This window comes from Macrobrachium nipponense, chromosome 5, assembly GCF_015104395.2.
Source record: "Macrobrachium nipponense isolate FS-2020 chromosome 5, ASM1510439v2, whole genome shotgun sequence".
In the NCBI taxonomy this organism is placed as follows: domain Eukaryota; kingdom Metazoa; phylum Arthropoda; class Malacostraca; order Decapoda; family Palaemonidae; genus Macrobrachium; species Macrobrachium nipponense.
This window is the reverse complement of record NC_061107.1, coordinates 8,373,199-8,389,927: the sequence shown is the minus strand read 5'-3', so window position 1 is coordinate 8,389,927 and position 16,729 is coordinate 8,373,199. Positions and strand designations below refer to the sequence as shown.

The 16,729-nt window shown below is 39.2% G+C and overlaps 1 protein-coding gene across 1 annotated transcript in view; it reads right to left on the bottom strand.

The window, feature by feature from the left end:
• Positions 1 to 16,729, bottom strand: part of LOC135215180 (heparan-alpha-glucosaminide N-acetyltransferase-like) — a 123,708-nt gene that overhangs the window by 73,800 nt on the left and 33,179 nt on the right. Inside the window, exons 4-8 of the mRNA XM_064249655.1 lie at positions 15,879 to 15,982; positions 15,148 to 15,248; positions 12,966 to 13,186; positions 650 to 757; positions 4 to 130 (exon numbers count right to left, since the gene is read on the bottom strand). Coding sequence (XP_064105725.1) covers positions 4 to 130; positions 650 to 757; positions 12,966 to 13,186; positions 15,148 to 15,248; positions 15,879 to 15,982 — 661 coding nt within the window. The remainder of the gene's footprint in view (positions 1 to 3; positions 131 to 649; positions 758 to 12,965; positions 13,187 to 15,147; positions 15,249 to 15,878; positions 15,983 to 16,729) is intronic.

Genomic DNA, 16,729 nt, shown 5'->3' with positions numbered 1-16,729 from the left:
GACAATTCCAAGGGCAAAGAGAATCAAACATCTCTTTAAAATTTTCAGCACAATAATGTATCTCTTTGTTGCCCGTCTAAGTTGAGACCGAATGGAAAAGGTCAGGCTAACTCCCATTATCCACAGAAACCTGAAATAGTTACAAAGATAACTTTGATACATTTAAACATTGATTGCAGAGGAATGAAATAATAAACACAATACAAATGTAAGCATAAATTCTATAGCAGCAAATAGAATAATACCATGAGTAATCAAAGCCATAAGTACTGTAGTTATGAAGAACTTCACAACAATAACATATTTCTAAGAAGATGAGAGTAAGTGGGCATGCAGCAGCAATGTGTTACACATCAATAAAATTAAAACAAACTGTAAAATGGTGGTTAGTAATGGTATTATGTGCTTGGACACTGCTGTCATACAAAATATTAGCTCGGAAGTCTAGTTTATCATATCTAAAGGCAAAAGTGTGTCTGGTTGAAGGTTGTGAAACTTTTGGGAAGAAAATGCCCTGAAATGTTAGATCAGTCCACTAAAAAAAAGGACTGTTACAAAACTTGTAATACGCAGTGCAGACTGACCAATGCGGCCTTACAATGTACCAATGGCTGTATTGTTATTGCAAAAATATATAAATAATACTTACCATGGGAAAACCAAATCAGCTACAGTCAGACCATTCCATCTTGCATGAATGAAATAATAATAGTTTCCCCCTCCATAATTCACAAAGATCATAATAGCAATGGCAGTCCTGTGAATCAAAATGCTGAAATAAGTGGAATATTCCTCAACAATTATCTGAAGCAAGGCTATTATTGTTTAATAATTAAATCACAACAAGAATCAACACAATAAAATGTAATGGATAAAATCAAATTGCAATTTATCATGTTACAGTTCCATTGTAATAGAGAAAGTCTACCAACTCAAACTAAAGGAGGCTGCTAGATAAGGCATAGATACAAACTTTAGGTTCAGCTACTGTTTCTGAGCAAGATGGCATAGCTGCAAACACCAAGTTTGCTTAATCCAAGGAGTCAGCTGAAAACATCCTTCTTCCCCAATCACCAAAATATCATTTACAGTATATAGGCATTTGGATGATATAAGTAGCAAAGAGGAGGGCCTTGTGTTCCACATTCTGGAAGAGAATGCTATAGAGGACTGATCAAACTGGTTCTCTCTTCAGTTGGCAACCTCCCTATTATATATTTATAACAAGAGGGGAGCAAGACATGAACACAGCAGTTGCAGAAGTTTTGCAGGTATAAAATAAAGAAAATCTGGGAGTGTCTGAATAAGCAAAACAATCATGTTAACAACTCTCAACAGAAATACATATGCACTGCACACTGAACTGGTAACCTCTCACCTCTCAAGTACAGTTCTTAGACTCACTCATTAACAACTGCTGGTATCTCACAGCTAGTTTAATACTTCTGGCTCACCATTAGGCCAAAGTGTCTTACCAATTAGAGTCTTCACTTCATTGATCCAAGAACTTGAAACCTGCAAGTTGAACAAAGGAAGGTGAAACACTTATAATATCATATCTAAGTCCTAACCCAGCTCTAAGCAGCTTTAGAAACTGGAAATAGATGCAGTAGTATCCGAGAACCAATATTAATGGATAAACTTCTGAGATTTCCTCTGTTGTTTATATTAAGTCAGTAACATGCTGGCACATCGCCTAGGTTGGTTGCTTCCTAAGAGCTCACTCTACATAGTTGCGAGTACAATATAAACTGTTCATGTTGGGTGCAGAGCTAGTTAACACTACATAAACAGTTTCCTAGCTTTGTCTTTCAACTGTTCATTCATTTCTCAAAGGCTCTACTTCCAAGATAACACACCTTACTATAATCAGTTAACCACTCACTCATTTGAACAGGAACCAAGGTAGGAGTAAACTAAAGAGCGCCAGTCAACGGATTCACCTTCAGCAAAAGGAAGGGAAAACAGAACACGATCTGTGCACTGCTTAAATACTAACAGAGAATCAACAAAATCATGGATGAAACCTCTAAAGTCTAAATGGAGGTAATGAGATGGAAGAAAACGGCAATCTATGGATGATGATGGTGAGGCAAAATAACACCAGAGGCGACACACCATGAAATGTCAGCAATGACATTACAGATTGCCAGTAGTAAGTACCAGGCAGCTGGGTGGGGATGGTAGCGGGTTATTGCAAGACATTACCACGTAACTATGATAACAGTTGGAGCTGTCTGCACAACACTTGAGAGGTGATTGCTGAGAAGCCGTTCTACCACCAGGCTAACTCACTCTACATAAATAAATGGTGGAAGAGGATGAGCTGTTACTATGAAAAGGAATAATTTTGTCACAAGCTAAAGAATATGAGGTTATAGAAGGGAAAACTGAGTAAGAGGGGGAGGGTTATCATCCACTTGGAGGACTATACTGGATGAGTAAATGATAACAGAAGAATTGACATGCGGCTCAGAACTACTGAAGTGACTGTAATACTGTATGTCATTATCCCTTAAATTATCGGTTCACATACATCACTCTCTCCAAAACGGATGATATGTGAATCAGTGAACGCAAGCGTTAAATACCAAATACTTCCTCTGTTTAATGCATTGAAACCGAACTGGAGAGAGTTGAGAGAGGTGGTGAAGGGCACAGACTTTGGTCCTGAGGCATGCCATGGTTCCCTGTCTGCAGAGAAGACCAATGGACCCAGGACAGTCCAGAGGGCAGGCTACAGAAAGATGCCAAGGCTCCGACACCTTGATCATTATAGGAAGGGGAGATCTTCACCCCAATATGTATGATCAAATTCTAACCATAATAAAACAAAAACATGATATTGTTATGATACAATAAAGTTTGTTCATACTTACCTGGCAGATATATATATAGCTGTATTCTCCGAAGTCCGACAGAATTTCAAAACTCCCGGCACACGCAGTGGTCGCCCAGGTGGTAGTACCCATTCCCGCCGCTGGGAGGCGGGCGTAAGGAACCATTCCCATTTTCTGTCAGATTTTTCTAGTGCCACTGTCTCCTGAGAGGAGGTGGGTGGGCACTTTGATTATATATATCTGCCAGGTAAGTATGAACAAACTTTATTGTATCATAACAATATCATTTTGTTCATGAATCTTACCTGCCAGATATATATATAGCTGAATCCCACCTTTGGAGGAAGGGGGAGACAGATTCGATTTTGGGAAACAATTTCATATACGTATATGATTGATATTTTGGTTCCTTAACTGTTAGCATAGCTGACTTCGTGAGTACCGTCACCCAAGTCTGCTTCTGCTTTACTAGAGACTCCAGCTAGGTAGTGACCTGTGAAGCTGTTGAGTTCTAGAGGATCTGTCAACGGGGGCGTGACCACAATGCAACTAGATCCTATATTATAGACCTCCAATTTCGGTACTGCATTCTTAGAGGTGCCAGCAAGGATGTGACCTGTGTAGCTGGTGCGCTCTAATGAACTGTCACGGGGAGCGTGACCACAATGTGACAGATCATATAGGTGTTGTTTAGACACCGAATGCTGTTAATGCTTCACTGGAGGTGCCAGCAAGGACGTGACCTATGTAGCTGGTGCGCTCCAGATGATTTGTCAACGGGGGCGTGACCACACTGTGACAAAAACATTTTACCCTACTATGAGGGCGAAGCAAAAACATTACCACCTGACCTAGCCTATCTGGTTAAACTTTGTATAACCAAGGCTAATGGAGGGAAGTCCGCCTAAGGCGGCCTACCCAAGACCACAAAAAACTAAACACCTACAAAAACATAATAAAAACAAAAAATAAAAAGAAATAAAATTAAAAAGTCCAAACTAACATATTTTCTAAATGATAGGAAGAGTGCTACTCTCTGTCCCCAATATAGTGTCTGCTGCGACATATGGGCCCAAAGAGTAGCAGTTCTCGTATGTAATCCTCACCTCCCGAAGGTAGAGAGGCAAACACTGAATTACTACGCCAAAATGTGGCATTCAAGATGTCATTGAGTGCCATGTTCTTTTGGAAGGCTACCGACATAGAAATAGCCCCTCAGTCCATGCGCATTCCACCTTCAACACTTTTTCATAACACTGTCTTGACAGGATGAATGCACTTCCTTGATGGTGCCCCTCAAGAAAAAAGCCAAAGCATTCTTTGACATTGGTAACCTTGGCTTCCTGACCGAACACCACAAGTTATCAGAAGGACCTCTTATAAACCTTGGTTCCTATCTTTTCAGACAGAGGGTTGACTTCCTAGCTATTGCTTAGGAGTCTGCTTCGTCTCAAGAGCCTCAGCGAGGATGTGACCTATGGGTAAGAGTTCTTGTGGGTCTGCCGATGGGGTCTTATCCACTTACTCGGCAGAGCCTAACTGGCATTTGTCAATGGGTTCTAATCCACTCATATGACCATATACCTATGCCTATTAGCATAATTAAGGAGCACAACACCGATCCCGATCACCTGATCCTAACACGAGGGTTAGCGCTTAATTTGAAAAGAGTTATCCCCAAACTCCTTTCAAAAACCCCAATAAAAATCACTAAGTTAAACTAAAAATTAACTCACTAGTAAGGATCAGTGTCGGCTCCCTATCCCAGCAACGTATCCGCAGACACGAATAACCAAGAGAAAAGGATCTCTTGTAGGTTAAATTGACATCCTTCGTGTAATGGGAGGTCAACACAGAATTGCATCTCCCGTAAGTGACAGCTCATATGTCCTTTATGACATATTGTTATGGAACCAAGAAGAATTCATAAAAGCTCGCACTTCATGCATAGGTTCGAATGGACTGGACAAGAGGAACTTCAGAACTACATCCAAGTTCCAAGACGGCAACTTGGGTTGTTGAACCTTCATCGTTTCGAAAGATCTCAAGAGATCATGAAGGTCTCTGTTGTCTGCCAAGTCTAGGCCTCTGTGCCTAAAGACAACTAAAAGCACACTCTTATAACCCTTGATTGTAGAGACTGCAAGTTTTAGATCCGTTCTCAGAAAAGGAAGTCAGCAATCTGGCTCACAGAGGTCGTGGTGGAGGAAATGCCGTTCTTCTTGCACCAACTCCTGAAGACTGTCCACTTCGATTGGTACACTGCGTTGGAAAACGCTCTTCTTGCACTGGCGATAGCTTTTGCCATTAACGTATAAAAGCCTCTCGCTCTGGCCAACTTTTGGATAGTCTGAATGCAGTCAGACTCAGAGCGAAGAGGCTTCTGTGGTACCTCTCGAAGTGGGGCTGTCTGAGTAGATCTGTCCTTACTGGAAGCGTCCTCGGGAAGTCTACTACAAAGGCCATGACCTCTGTGAACCACTCTCTCGCAGGCCAGAACAAGGCGAACAAAGTCATTCTCATCCCTTCCGACACCGCAAACTTTGTCATGACTTCCCTTAAGATCTTGAACGGTGAAAGGCGTACAGGTCCATCCCCGTCCAGTCCCAGAGAAGTGTGTCTATCGTCACTGCAGCTGGGTCGAGTACTGGGAGCAGTACAGTGGAAGCCTCTTGTTCTGGACGTCGCAAAGATATCCACGAGCGGACGTCCCCATAACCCCCACAGCTCTTGGCATACCTCCTGATGCAGAGTCTACTCGGTTGGCAGAAGTTGATCTCGTCTGCTGAGGAGATCTGCCCAGACGTTCTCTACTCATGCTACAAACTTCGTAAGGATCATGACGTCCAGTGCCCTTGCCCACAGCAAGATCTCCTTTGCCAGAGCAAAAAGGGACTGAGACTGTGTTCCTCCCTACTTCTTCAAGTACGCCAGAGCTGTGGTGTTGTCTGAGTTGACTTGGACTATTCGATGAGAGACTTTTTCTTGGAAAAATTGGAGAGCTAAAAAGATGGCTGCATTTCCTTGAGGTTTATGTGCCAAGACACCTGTTCCCCTCTCCAGGTGCCTGCCACTTCTTTCCCCCTAATGATGCTCCCCATCCTGTGGTGGACGCGTCGGAGAACAACACTAGGTCGGGGCTCTGAAGCTTGAGAGACACGCCCTCCGACAGCTACACTGGATCTAGCCAACATTTCAAGTGATGTTTTACCTCTCCTGAAATTTCCAAGATCATGTGTAGATTCTTGTTTTCTTTCCAATTGTACTTGAGAAAAAATTGTAACGGTCTGAGGTGCAGTCTCCCCAAGGAAACAAACTTCTCCAGCGAGGAAATGGTCCCCAGTTAGACTCTTCCATTCCCTCACCGAGCACGAATCTTTCCTTAGGAAGGCTAACACTTTGTCTAAGCCTTGCTGCTGACGTCCCTGGGACGGAAAAGCTCGAAAAGCCACTGAATCCATCTGAATCCCCAGATACACGAAGGATTGGGTTGGGATCAGATGTGACTTTTCGAAATTCATCAGTAGTCCTAGGGACTTCACCAACGATTAAGTTGTTTGAAAATCCTTCAGACACCGCGTTTGAGTGGAGGCATGAATGAGCCAGTCGTCCTTCGAAGATAACAATTGCGAAGGAGGAGACTGAGGGGCCGCAGGCTGAAACTATTCTTCAAAAGAGGCTCGAAGCCATCGAACCAAGACCTCTTCTTCTTCTCAACTGACACACGTTCGGGAAGATGGTAACCGTGCTCTCTAGACAACCTCTGGAGTGCTGCATGAAATCTAGAGAGCAAGGCAACTGGCGAAAGAGCGGAACGAGGAGAAGGAGAAGGGGACTGCCTGGACTCTTGATTGGCAGCCTATCATCCTTCCTCTCGCGATGTGGCTTTGCCTTTCTCACTGCAATCAACGAAACAAGTTGTTGTTGCAAAGACACAATCATCCTTTTCGATGGAGAACATTCCTTCTCAGGCAAAAGGCTGATCCTTTGAGAAGACGATGGGCGAGGGGAAGCCCTCCTCCTTCTCACATGGACCGCCAAGGATATATCTTTGGAGCGACCGAAGCGCTCAAAAGCATACTCATCAGAAGACGTCCTCTCCGGTGAAGATCCCAACACAGCAGAAAATTGAGAGGACGTGAAGCGTCCCCCTCCCTGAGACCATACATCATACATCTTAGCTCTCTTTTACTGCGGAAAGTCTTCCAATTGCCCAGGAGACGACCGCAAAGCATAAGGAGCTACGGTACGAGAAGCGTCCCCCTCCGAGGAACCAAAGACGACGGCCGCCGCCTGTGCGACATATAGCGTCTTCGTTCTCCTCAGAGGGAGCAAGACCCTCCGAGAGTTCCAACTCCTGCGCGGGGAGGACGTCTCTGAAGACAAAAGTAATCTTTCAAGATTCGAATTCTATGAGATTATGAGCCATGACATCACCTATAGACGAATCTTGACTATGAGAGATGTTCAGAATCATTTCTAGATCATCTATGCTATTCCAGTTTTTCTGCAGGAAAAACTGGAGAGGTGTGAATTTCAGTCTATTCAGGGAAAACAAACTTCTCCAGCGAGGAAATGGTCCCCTGCAATTCATTCATTCCCTCACCGAGCATGTTTCCTTCCCTAATAAGGCTGCGTTTTCACTTAAACAGGAGTAATCTGAAGATACTGTAGAAGATTGTTCATTTGTTTCTTCCTAAAAGTCTCCTTCCTGAGATCCATTACTATTCTCTGATTCTCGGCGAATGTCTGAAGAAGCATTACGTTGTGCGTCCAGCCAAGCGTCCAGCCGAGCATCCTGCCGAGCGTCACGCTCGGCGCTGTCGTATTTGGCAGCGGAAGGAGTCCCCTCATAATCGAGCAAAGGGACGTCTCGGCGAGCTAATTGACTGCATCTCTTGCACATCATTCTTGTTTCGAGGGAAATCATGTGTGCTATGCCGCTGTAGACTCGGACAGAATTCTGTTACCATGCGGTAAACAGAACCGAAAAAGGTCTAATACATATATATATACATACACACACATATACAGGCGGTCCCCGGGTTACGACGGGGGTTCCGTTCTTAAGACGCGTCGTAACCCGAAAATCGTCGTAAGCCGGAACGACGTTCTTGAAAACATGTCCACAGGGAAAATTTCACTACTAATTTGCAATTTTTCTTAGGGCTTATCTCTAAAATTATCACTAATTTACTTTTTTCATGTGCAACACTGTGTATTCACAAATTACTGTATATTTTCATTAAAATACAAGAGAGAGAGAGAGAGAGAGAGAGAGAAAAAAATAACTCCTTACGGTTTCAATAGATTGAAATGAGTCTGTAGGCAACTTTTTCCCCCTCCCATAAACACATATATTTCTCCAGAGAAGAGAGAAAGAGAGGACTGTGCAATTATGTTTGTCTGTCTATCAATTCTTTTGCTGAGAGCGAGAGAGATAAAAGGAAGAAATAGAAACACCAAATGTATGACAAGTATCTTGTGGAGAGAGAGAGAGAGAGAGAGAGACGAGATAGGAGGAGGAGATAGAGAAGAGGGAGGGGAGAGATACGAGAGAGAGAGTTGTCCTCACAGTATTTAAAAGAGAGAAATGGAATGATTATTGTATTTAAAATACTCAGATATGAATTTTGTACTTACAGTTAATAAGTATTATTATTGGAAAATATTAATGATAAACTTATTACATACATGTCCATGAAAATGATCTCATCTCAGTAAGAGAGAGAGAGAGAGAGAGAGAATTACATAAAACCATTAAATTCGTTGCCCATTGTATGGCATTAAGCTCCGAGTGTCACTCGAGTTGAGTTAGGGAAATTGATACAGAAAAAGACAAAGGGAAGAATTTTCTTTTGAAATTAGTTATCGTATTATTACTACTTCTATTATTATTATTATTATTATTATTATTTGAAAATATAATAAACACATGCATCTACCATAAAAATTCTCTCATCTCAGTAAGAAAGAGGAATTATCCTTACAAGTGAAATGGAAAGGTCATTTTCATCTCTTTAAAATACGACCATTATGAATTTTGTAATTAAAGTTTTATTATTATTATTATTATTATTATTATTATTATTATTATTATTATAACTAAAATTATCAATAAACATTTTACATACTAGTACCATAAAAATTCTTTCATCTCGGTAAAAGAGAGAGAGAGAGAGAGAGAGTGTTTATCTCTCTCTGTTCTCTCAAAATACTTATAACGCTTCCAGCGAAAGAGAGGGATTGAGTTACCACAATGACACATTATTATCTTGTGCTAAAAGAGAGAGAGAGAGAGAGATGATGAGAGATGAGAGAGAGAGAGAGAGAGAGAGAGAGTAACCTTAATTAAAAGTGACATGGATAGATTAGTACGTATTGTATTTCTTTAAAATACTATCACATATGAATTTTGTAATTACAGTTATTATTATTATTATTATTATTATTATTATTATTATATTTGAAAGTTTTAAAAACAAATAGTACAAGTCATAAAAAATCTCGAGTCTCAGTAAATGAGAGAGAGAGAGAGAGAGAGAGAGAGAGAGAGAGAGAGAGAGGAGAGAGAGAGAGAGAGAGAGAGAGAGAGGGGGGAAAAATTTCAGACACGTCATTGCAACACTGCAGCTCTTCCCCCAACTCTTCCCCCAACTCTTCCCCCTCGGGCTGTCACAGAACTTGATATATCTGACAGTTTTAGTACCTGCATCTGAGGAAAAGGTTACAGAGAAGACTGGGATTTCCTTCATTCTTCCATAATTTTTAAATATAGCTAAAATCTTACTAATTCACTATGGTATTTTCTTTATTGAATTGATATTATTGCTGTATAAATTAATATTAATATTGAAAATAGTAAATCATTTCTTTATCATACAAAAAAAACATACATCTTTGTAGTAGAGAGATGAGAGAGAGAGAGAGAGAGAGAGAGAGAGAGAGAGAGAGAGAGAGAGAGAGAGAGAGAGAGAGAGAGAGAGAGAGGAGAGAGAATTATTATTTTTATGGAGATACCTAGTTACTGACAGCTATAATGAAACATTGTAATGTAATATTAAAACAGAAGAAGAATTCTAAAAAATACATATGTATTTGTTGGCTTCATGATTGCAGTCTGATTAATTTTATATTTTATGAAATGTATTTAGTCATGAAAATAAACATCAAAATACACTAATTAGTGATTATTTTCATCAGAAAATACAGAGAGAGAGAGAGAGAGAAGAGCGAGAGAGAGAGAAGAGAGAGAGAAAACTGTGCTAAACTATAAAGGATTCTTATCATAGTTTGTTTTTTAAAAGCGTTGTAACTCGGAGCGTCGGAAGCGTCAGCGTCGTAACCTCGGAACAAGCGTCGTAACCCAGGGCGGATTTTTCAATTAATATTTAAGAAAAAGCGTCGTAACCTCGGAACGTCGTAAGCCAGACCCGTCGTAACCCGGGGACCGCCTGTACATTTACACATATATATCTATACATATATATACATATATATATATATATACATATACACATACATATATATATACACACATACTACATACACATATATATATTTATTTATTTATTTATTTTTTTTTTTTTATGAAAAATTCTCGCAAAGTGAAGATGTTCAGTCATGTATGCTAGAATTCCCCTCAACCCGAGGCTAAGGCCGTGACTGTAGGGTAGAAATACGGTTAGTCCGTCAATCCCGCAGGAGAGAGAGAGACGTAACCTACTGCGCATGGCAGACAATCAGATGGAACTGAGCACTGGCATTACGCATTAGTGACAGCAGACTCAGAGACGTTCGTCGTTCTCGCACTGCTCTGCCTGAGTTGCCACCTACACCATTCTACGAATGAATAGGTTTACTATCATTATAGAGCAGAAACCAAAATCCATCAAACTGGTATATTTAAGCGAAACTGAATTTGCTAAATATAAAATGCTAACTTGGTATTGTCATAACAATACCTTAAATGTTTAAAAATAGGGAAACCGGCAACCCCTGAATAGTTGCAGGGAGAACCGATTAAATGTAATAAGAATAATCGTACTCTCGGTTGTCCTCCGTAGGAGTAACTATGGTATGAGTATATAACTTGAACCATACAACTGCTTGATAGTAATATGACGTAAGGGCAAAAAATAATATTATCTATGATACACAACGCTTGTTACAACTTTACGCATATAATATATAGTTCACCTTACCCGGCACGTATATATATACATATATCTGACTGGTAAGTTTTATGAACAAATGTAGAGTATTTTAGACACTTGGACAGCTACCTCCCTACTACATTCTGCCTCGCCGAGGTAGGGAGAGCCATCACGCGGTAGTGTTTTGTCAATGAGAAATTATACGCTTACGCGATAGAATGAACACTCATGACGTAAGGGCAAAAATAATATTACTATGATACAACAACGCTTGTTCACCTTTACCCGGCAGATATATATATATACATATCTATGACTGGTAAGTTTTATGAAACAAAAAAAAAAAAAAACGTAGAGTATTTTAGACACCTTGGACAGCTACCTCCCTACTACTTCTTGCCTCGCCGAGGTAGGGAGAGCCATCACGCGGTAGTGTTTTGTGCAATGAGAAATTATACGCTTACGCGATAGAATGAACACTCATGGCATTATCACTATACTTCACTACACTACTAAAACTTTCCAATGCAAACATGATTCCAGGCTACGCAAAGATTTAAGAATCACAGATAGGGTATTACCCTCCAAAGACACTATTGTAGGGCCCGAAGGCATCACAGGTCTTTGGAGGGATAAATTCTACTGGACGGGTAACTTGTGTTACACGCCTGGAGGAAGACCTCCTTACACTATCACGTTCTAGTTTACGTACCTATGATTCATAAGCCTTCCACGCAGAATCAGACATATTTTCACACTCGTTGCAGCGGTCATCAAACATACAAACATGTTTCCTACAATTCGCGCACATTGTATGAGGGTCTACCGAAGTTTTCGGTAGCCTAACCTTGCATTCTTCCACACAACATACTCTGGCCTAGTCGAACTAGATCCAGACATCGTAAGTTAAGGAAAAATCACGCCAAAATAAAAACAATCCACAATTAGCGTATGCCTAACCACCGATCCAAATCAAATAACCAAAAATCAATCGGGATACTCAAGTGACCAAAAGAGTTCCAAAATCCAATGACGGAGGTGCAGAAAACACTTGTTGTCTGCACCGGCGACAGAAAATATCTGACAGAAAATGGGAATGGTTCCTTACGCCCGCCTCCCAGCGGCGGGAATGGGCACTACCACCTGGGCGACCACTGCGTGTGCCGGGAGTTTTGAAATTCTGTCGGACTTCGGAGAATACAGCTATATATATATCTGGCAGGTAAGATTCATGAACAAATTCTCAATTACCTATTATTTTTCTCCTGAACCACATAGGGAGCAAAAGAAGACAGAGAAGAATTAACCTAGGCTATCACGTAGGCTAATGGAGGAAGAAGAGAAGCAACACCAGAAGACTGCAGAAAAAGACTGAGTAGGCTTAAATTTAGTGTAGTCTATCGGCCTCTAGCATCTTCCAATAATTCACAAATTTTCATCCTCACATCAGACCACTCCTTATCATCTTTACATGAAAAAAAAAACCACGCTCGTGCCTCAACAGCTAGGCTAACACAAACAATCTTCACAACTGAAACATTTGGTTTTACACAAACTCTTTCCTATACAGCTTAATGTTTTCATCTCTGCTTGTTGAAGGTGACATAATGCAAATACAAACACTAGCACAATACCATATAGGAGAAAATTAGCAAATCATCAAAATTATTACTAATGCCAATTCACACAGTCTGCATAAGGACACAGCATGAAGAATTCTGACACGAACGTAAACATTCCAGTGCCACCTGGTGGGAAACAGGTGATTACTGTACAGAGACAGTCCTAGCGGGTAAGCCAAGTGTTACCTTATTTTGATTTTGAGTGCTGATCACACCTAATGGCGCGAAGATATAAGCTAACTTTCACAGCAAGATTTCTTTCCAAATAATCATGGTTTGTATTCAGTTACAGCAAACACAAACATAGCTTTACAAATTAGACTGGAAAAAAAGTTTTAATTTTCTACCCTCTAAAGACATCAAGTGAAATAAGTCTGCCACCACTCCTCCTGGAGTCTGGAACTTGCTCTTGTGGATAGACTCCCTGAGCAGATAACACTTGGGTTACGTCATTGCTGCGTAGGAGTGGATCAGATTCAGAGGAAGTCCCGGGCTGAGGCTCAGATATTGACGACTGTGTAACATTTTCTGCAGATACAGAGCGGCTATTCTGCTCTGTGACTCTTGGCTGTAAAGACAAAGATAAATTGGAGGATCAAGCAAATAAAAAATAACTAGTTTGATACTAAGATAAATTGAGGATCAGGTGAATAACAAAATAACTAGTTTGATACTAAGATAAATTGAGGATCAAGCAAATAAAAAATAACTAGTTTGATACTAAGTAAATTTTGGATTAAATAACATTAATTATTAAAATGATGTGCAAATCTATGTGATTTATAATTGCAGAGTCATATCTAACACAACTTGAATGTTACGTACACAATATAATTATGGTACCTGTATCAATTTTTTTGTAAAAAATTAGTATGTACCTGATTCTTAATTATGAGAAAACTGATTGTAAAGAATTGCGTACTATTAAGGATGTTAATGTATGAAAATATATGAAAGTATTCTCCAGTTTGATTTTAAACTGTATCTTTATCTTAGCTGTATTTTGAACTTCAGTACTATACCTCAAAATGGCTGTCTATTTCACTTCTGTTTATGCATCATGTGAGTTCAACAGCCAGTGGATTCCAAATTTGTGCATTCATATTGCAGTTTTCAGTAAGAAAAAAGGGATTTTGACATAGGAAAAATCTATTTCTGGGCGAAGGGCCTGTGTCGCCCAGTGAAATAGGTTCCTTTAGCACTATTTCTAAGGTAAAATATTGTTATAATACCAGAGAACCGCTAAATTGGAAATGCCAGAATATTCTGGCTCGCTCACCATTATTAAAAGGCGTCGGTATGGTTTCTGGGGCGAGTGAAACCACCGGAGCGACACAGCCGAGCCCAGAAATGGAGCATTATATATATACCTCATATATTCATCAATGGTCCATGTGACAATGTAACTTTTGAAAAACACTAATAAAAAAAGCAGGACAATTAATCATAAAACCTAAGTTTTGAAGACAAGAGATCTATGGCCATGTCTGACTTGTGCTTTTTCCCTTTTCACAACTTTATCACAATGATAATATCCTGGTATTTTTTGTCCATGAAACACTGAATTTTCAGTTCTAATTTTCACAAAACATAATCTTCTTGATGAATTTTCATGTTATTTATCCAGACCTTTCTAGATCTTCCTCTCATTCCTCCTAACACTTCCGAACTGTATAACTTTTTTCACCAAGCTATCATGATCTATCTTTCCAAATGACCAAATTCTAGCAAAAACCTCTGCTACACCTTTTCATGTACACTAATCCTCTCCCACTCCAACTTATTCTTACATTTCGTTTCTTCCAGTCCTTCAAATGTTATATAAACTACATAAAAATTCATCTCTCAGTTCCCACCTTACTTTTCTCACTTACATTAAACATTTAAATTTACTTCCACAGAAGAGAACTGGAATTCAAATCTTGGGCACCACATTTTCTATACACATCCTGCTACCTTCATTGCTTCACTTATTCCGTGGCTTATCATTCATACTTGTGAATGCCAATGTAAATCTACTTCTTCATTCTTCCACCTTCTACATAATATCTATTGCTCCATTTTCCTGGACCCCATTTGTCCACATAACCTTATTCTTGCTTACATTTCTCCTCTTGCAAAAATGTAAAAAATCTGTAACTAGCCTCTGCAGTTTCTCTTCACTATCCCCAATCAGTACTGTTTCATCTGTGCACATTTACCACTTTTCACTCAATTCATAATCTACGTATCTGCTTATCCCACAACTTTGTACATACATCTACTGTCTTATCTCTGGCTTCTTGCACTGTTCTAAGCACCAAGATATTTAACAGCCCATGAGATATTGCATACTCTTGCATCAAATCTTTTTTCACACCAGACTGAGCACACACCTTCCTAAAAACTATAATACATACTAGTACTTCAATTCCATCACGAAGGAAGTTTTAATGCCCTCAGACAATTATTATCTAAAGCCACTTAAAATTCATTAATGATTAAATCTCTTTGGCATTGTAATATTGATTTACTTTGACTTTGACTTACAGGCACAGGACTATCTGAAGAATCCATCCTCTTCTGTAAACATTTTCCACACTGCCATAACAATGCAAGTAAGGTGAAGAACACTATTGCCATAATTACAGCTGAAAAAAGGTACATAAAGAATATTTTACTTGATGATTACTATGACAGCATATATGTAAACATGTATTAAAAACAATTGCAATGGCTTTTACCAGAAGATTATCATGACATTATATGAAACATGTACAGTATTCAAAAAAGAACAAAATGGATCCGAGTCTTGGTAAATTCACCACTACATTAACTAAATCATTTTACCAGCGATTTTGTTCAAGTTCTTCATTCAAAATTTAAACTTGTTAATACCTTAGCTGTTTACATGTAATGTAATTTTCAAGCAATAAGCGCATCTCAACAAAATACATAAGTGCAAAAATTATGAATTTCAAGGAAAAAAAGGTCTGTGTAATAAAGAAAAAGGCCCTCAAACTAAGAACATTTGTGCTGAACAGCTGCAGTGGCAAAGAGATATCCATATCAGACTTCTGATATTTTTTGCAAACTTTGTGACCTCACTGGATACTGTCATGTTAAAAGTCCATGGAGCTATGAAAGTGAATAAGAAAATCAAAATACTTTAACGTAATCATTAACAACAGTAAAAATATAACTGTCGCCATAGTGGTGCAGAAGTTTAATCATGATCTGAATAGCAACAGCATTGGAACAAACAGAGTACTATAACTTACGGATAATTTCCAGTTGAGGATGAATAACACTTTTTACATGTATATAATCTTTAGAGTCAAATTCCATCATATAACTTCCATATTGTCCAAAATGATATGTTAAGCTGAAAGAAAGATGAATTTTTAATAAAAGGAAATTTAAAATTCATAATAGATAACAATTTCATAACCAATACACACTTATAAAAATAGTACTTTAAAATTCCTTACATAATATTTAAGTGACTGACAAGAGCATGAGGAATTGACTGTACATCAAAACTCAAGCAGAACCATTACAGTCTTAGGGCATCTCGAGTCAAGAGATGAGCATTGTATGAAGATACTATTTTGAAAGCTGGAAGGAATTAATTTCTCTGGGATGCTAAACCACTGGTATGTCAATCACTCAGCAACATCAATTTTAAAGTGCTAAGGCTGTCGTGTGGAGGACAAGATATTTAGTGGAAATAGTGGAAATTTAGTGGAAATGGTGGAAATTTAGTGGAAAAGATCAAATATAAAGAAAAGATCATAAATATTTGCTGTATTTTTATAATAAAAAATATGGAACATATGAGGCCTCACAACTGCTTACATCAGTAGTCCTGAAGTTATGATAAATAGTGTCATGTGTACTGAAGCCTAAAATACCGCAGCTCTAGTATGTAGTCAGAAGATGGCCACGATTCTTTACAAAAACCAATTAGGAAGAAAATTGCTGGAATTTGTGTCTATGTTGTACCAAGCAAAGAATCTCATCTCTGATGAGTCATTTGGTAAGGATTGAGGGAGGTATCTCAGTGCAACTGATTTATAGTGCATTGGATTTATGGTAAACTAAAAATTCTTTTTATAAACTAAAAATTCTT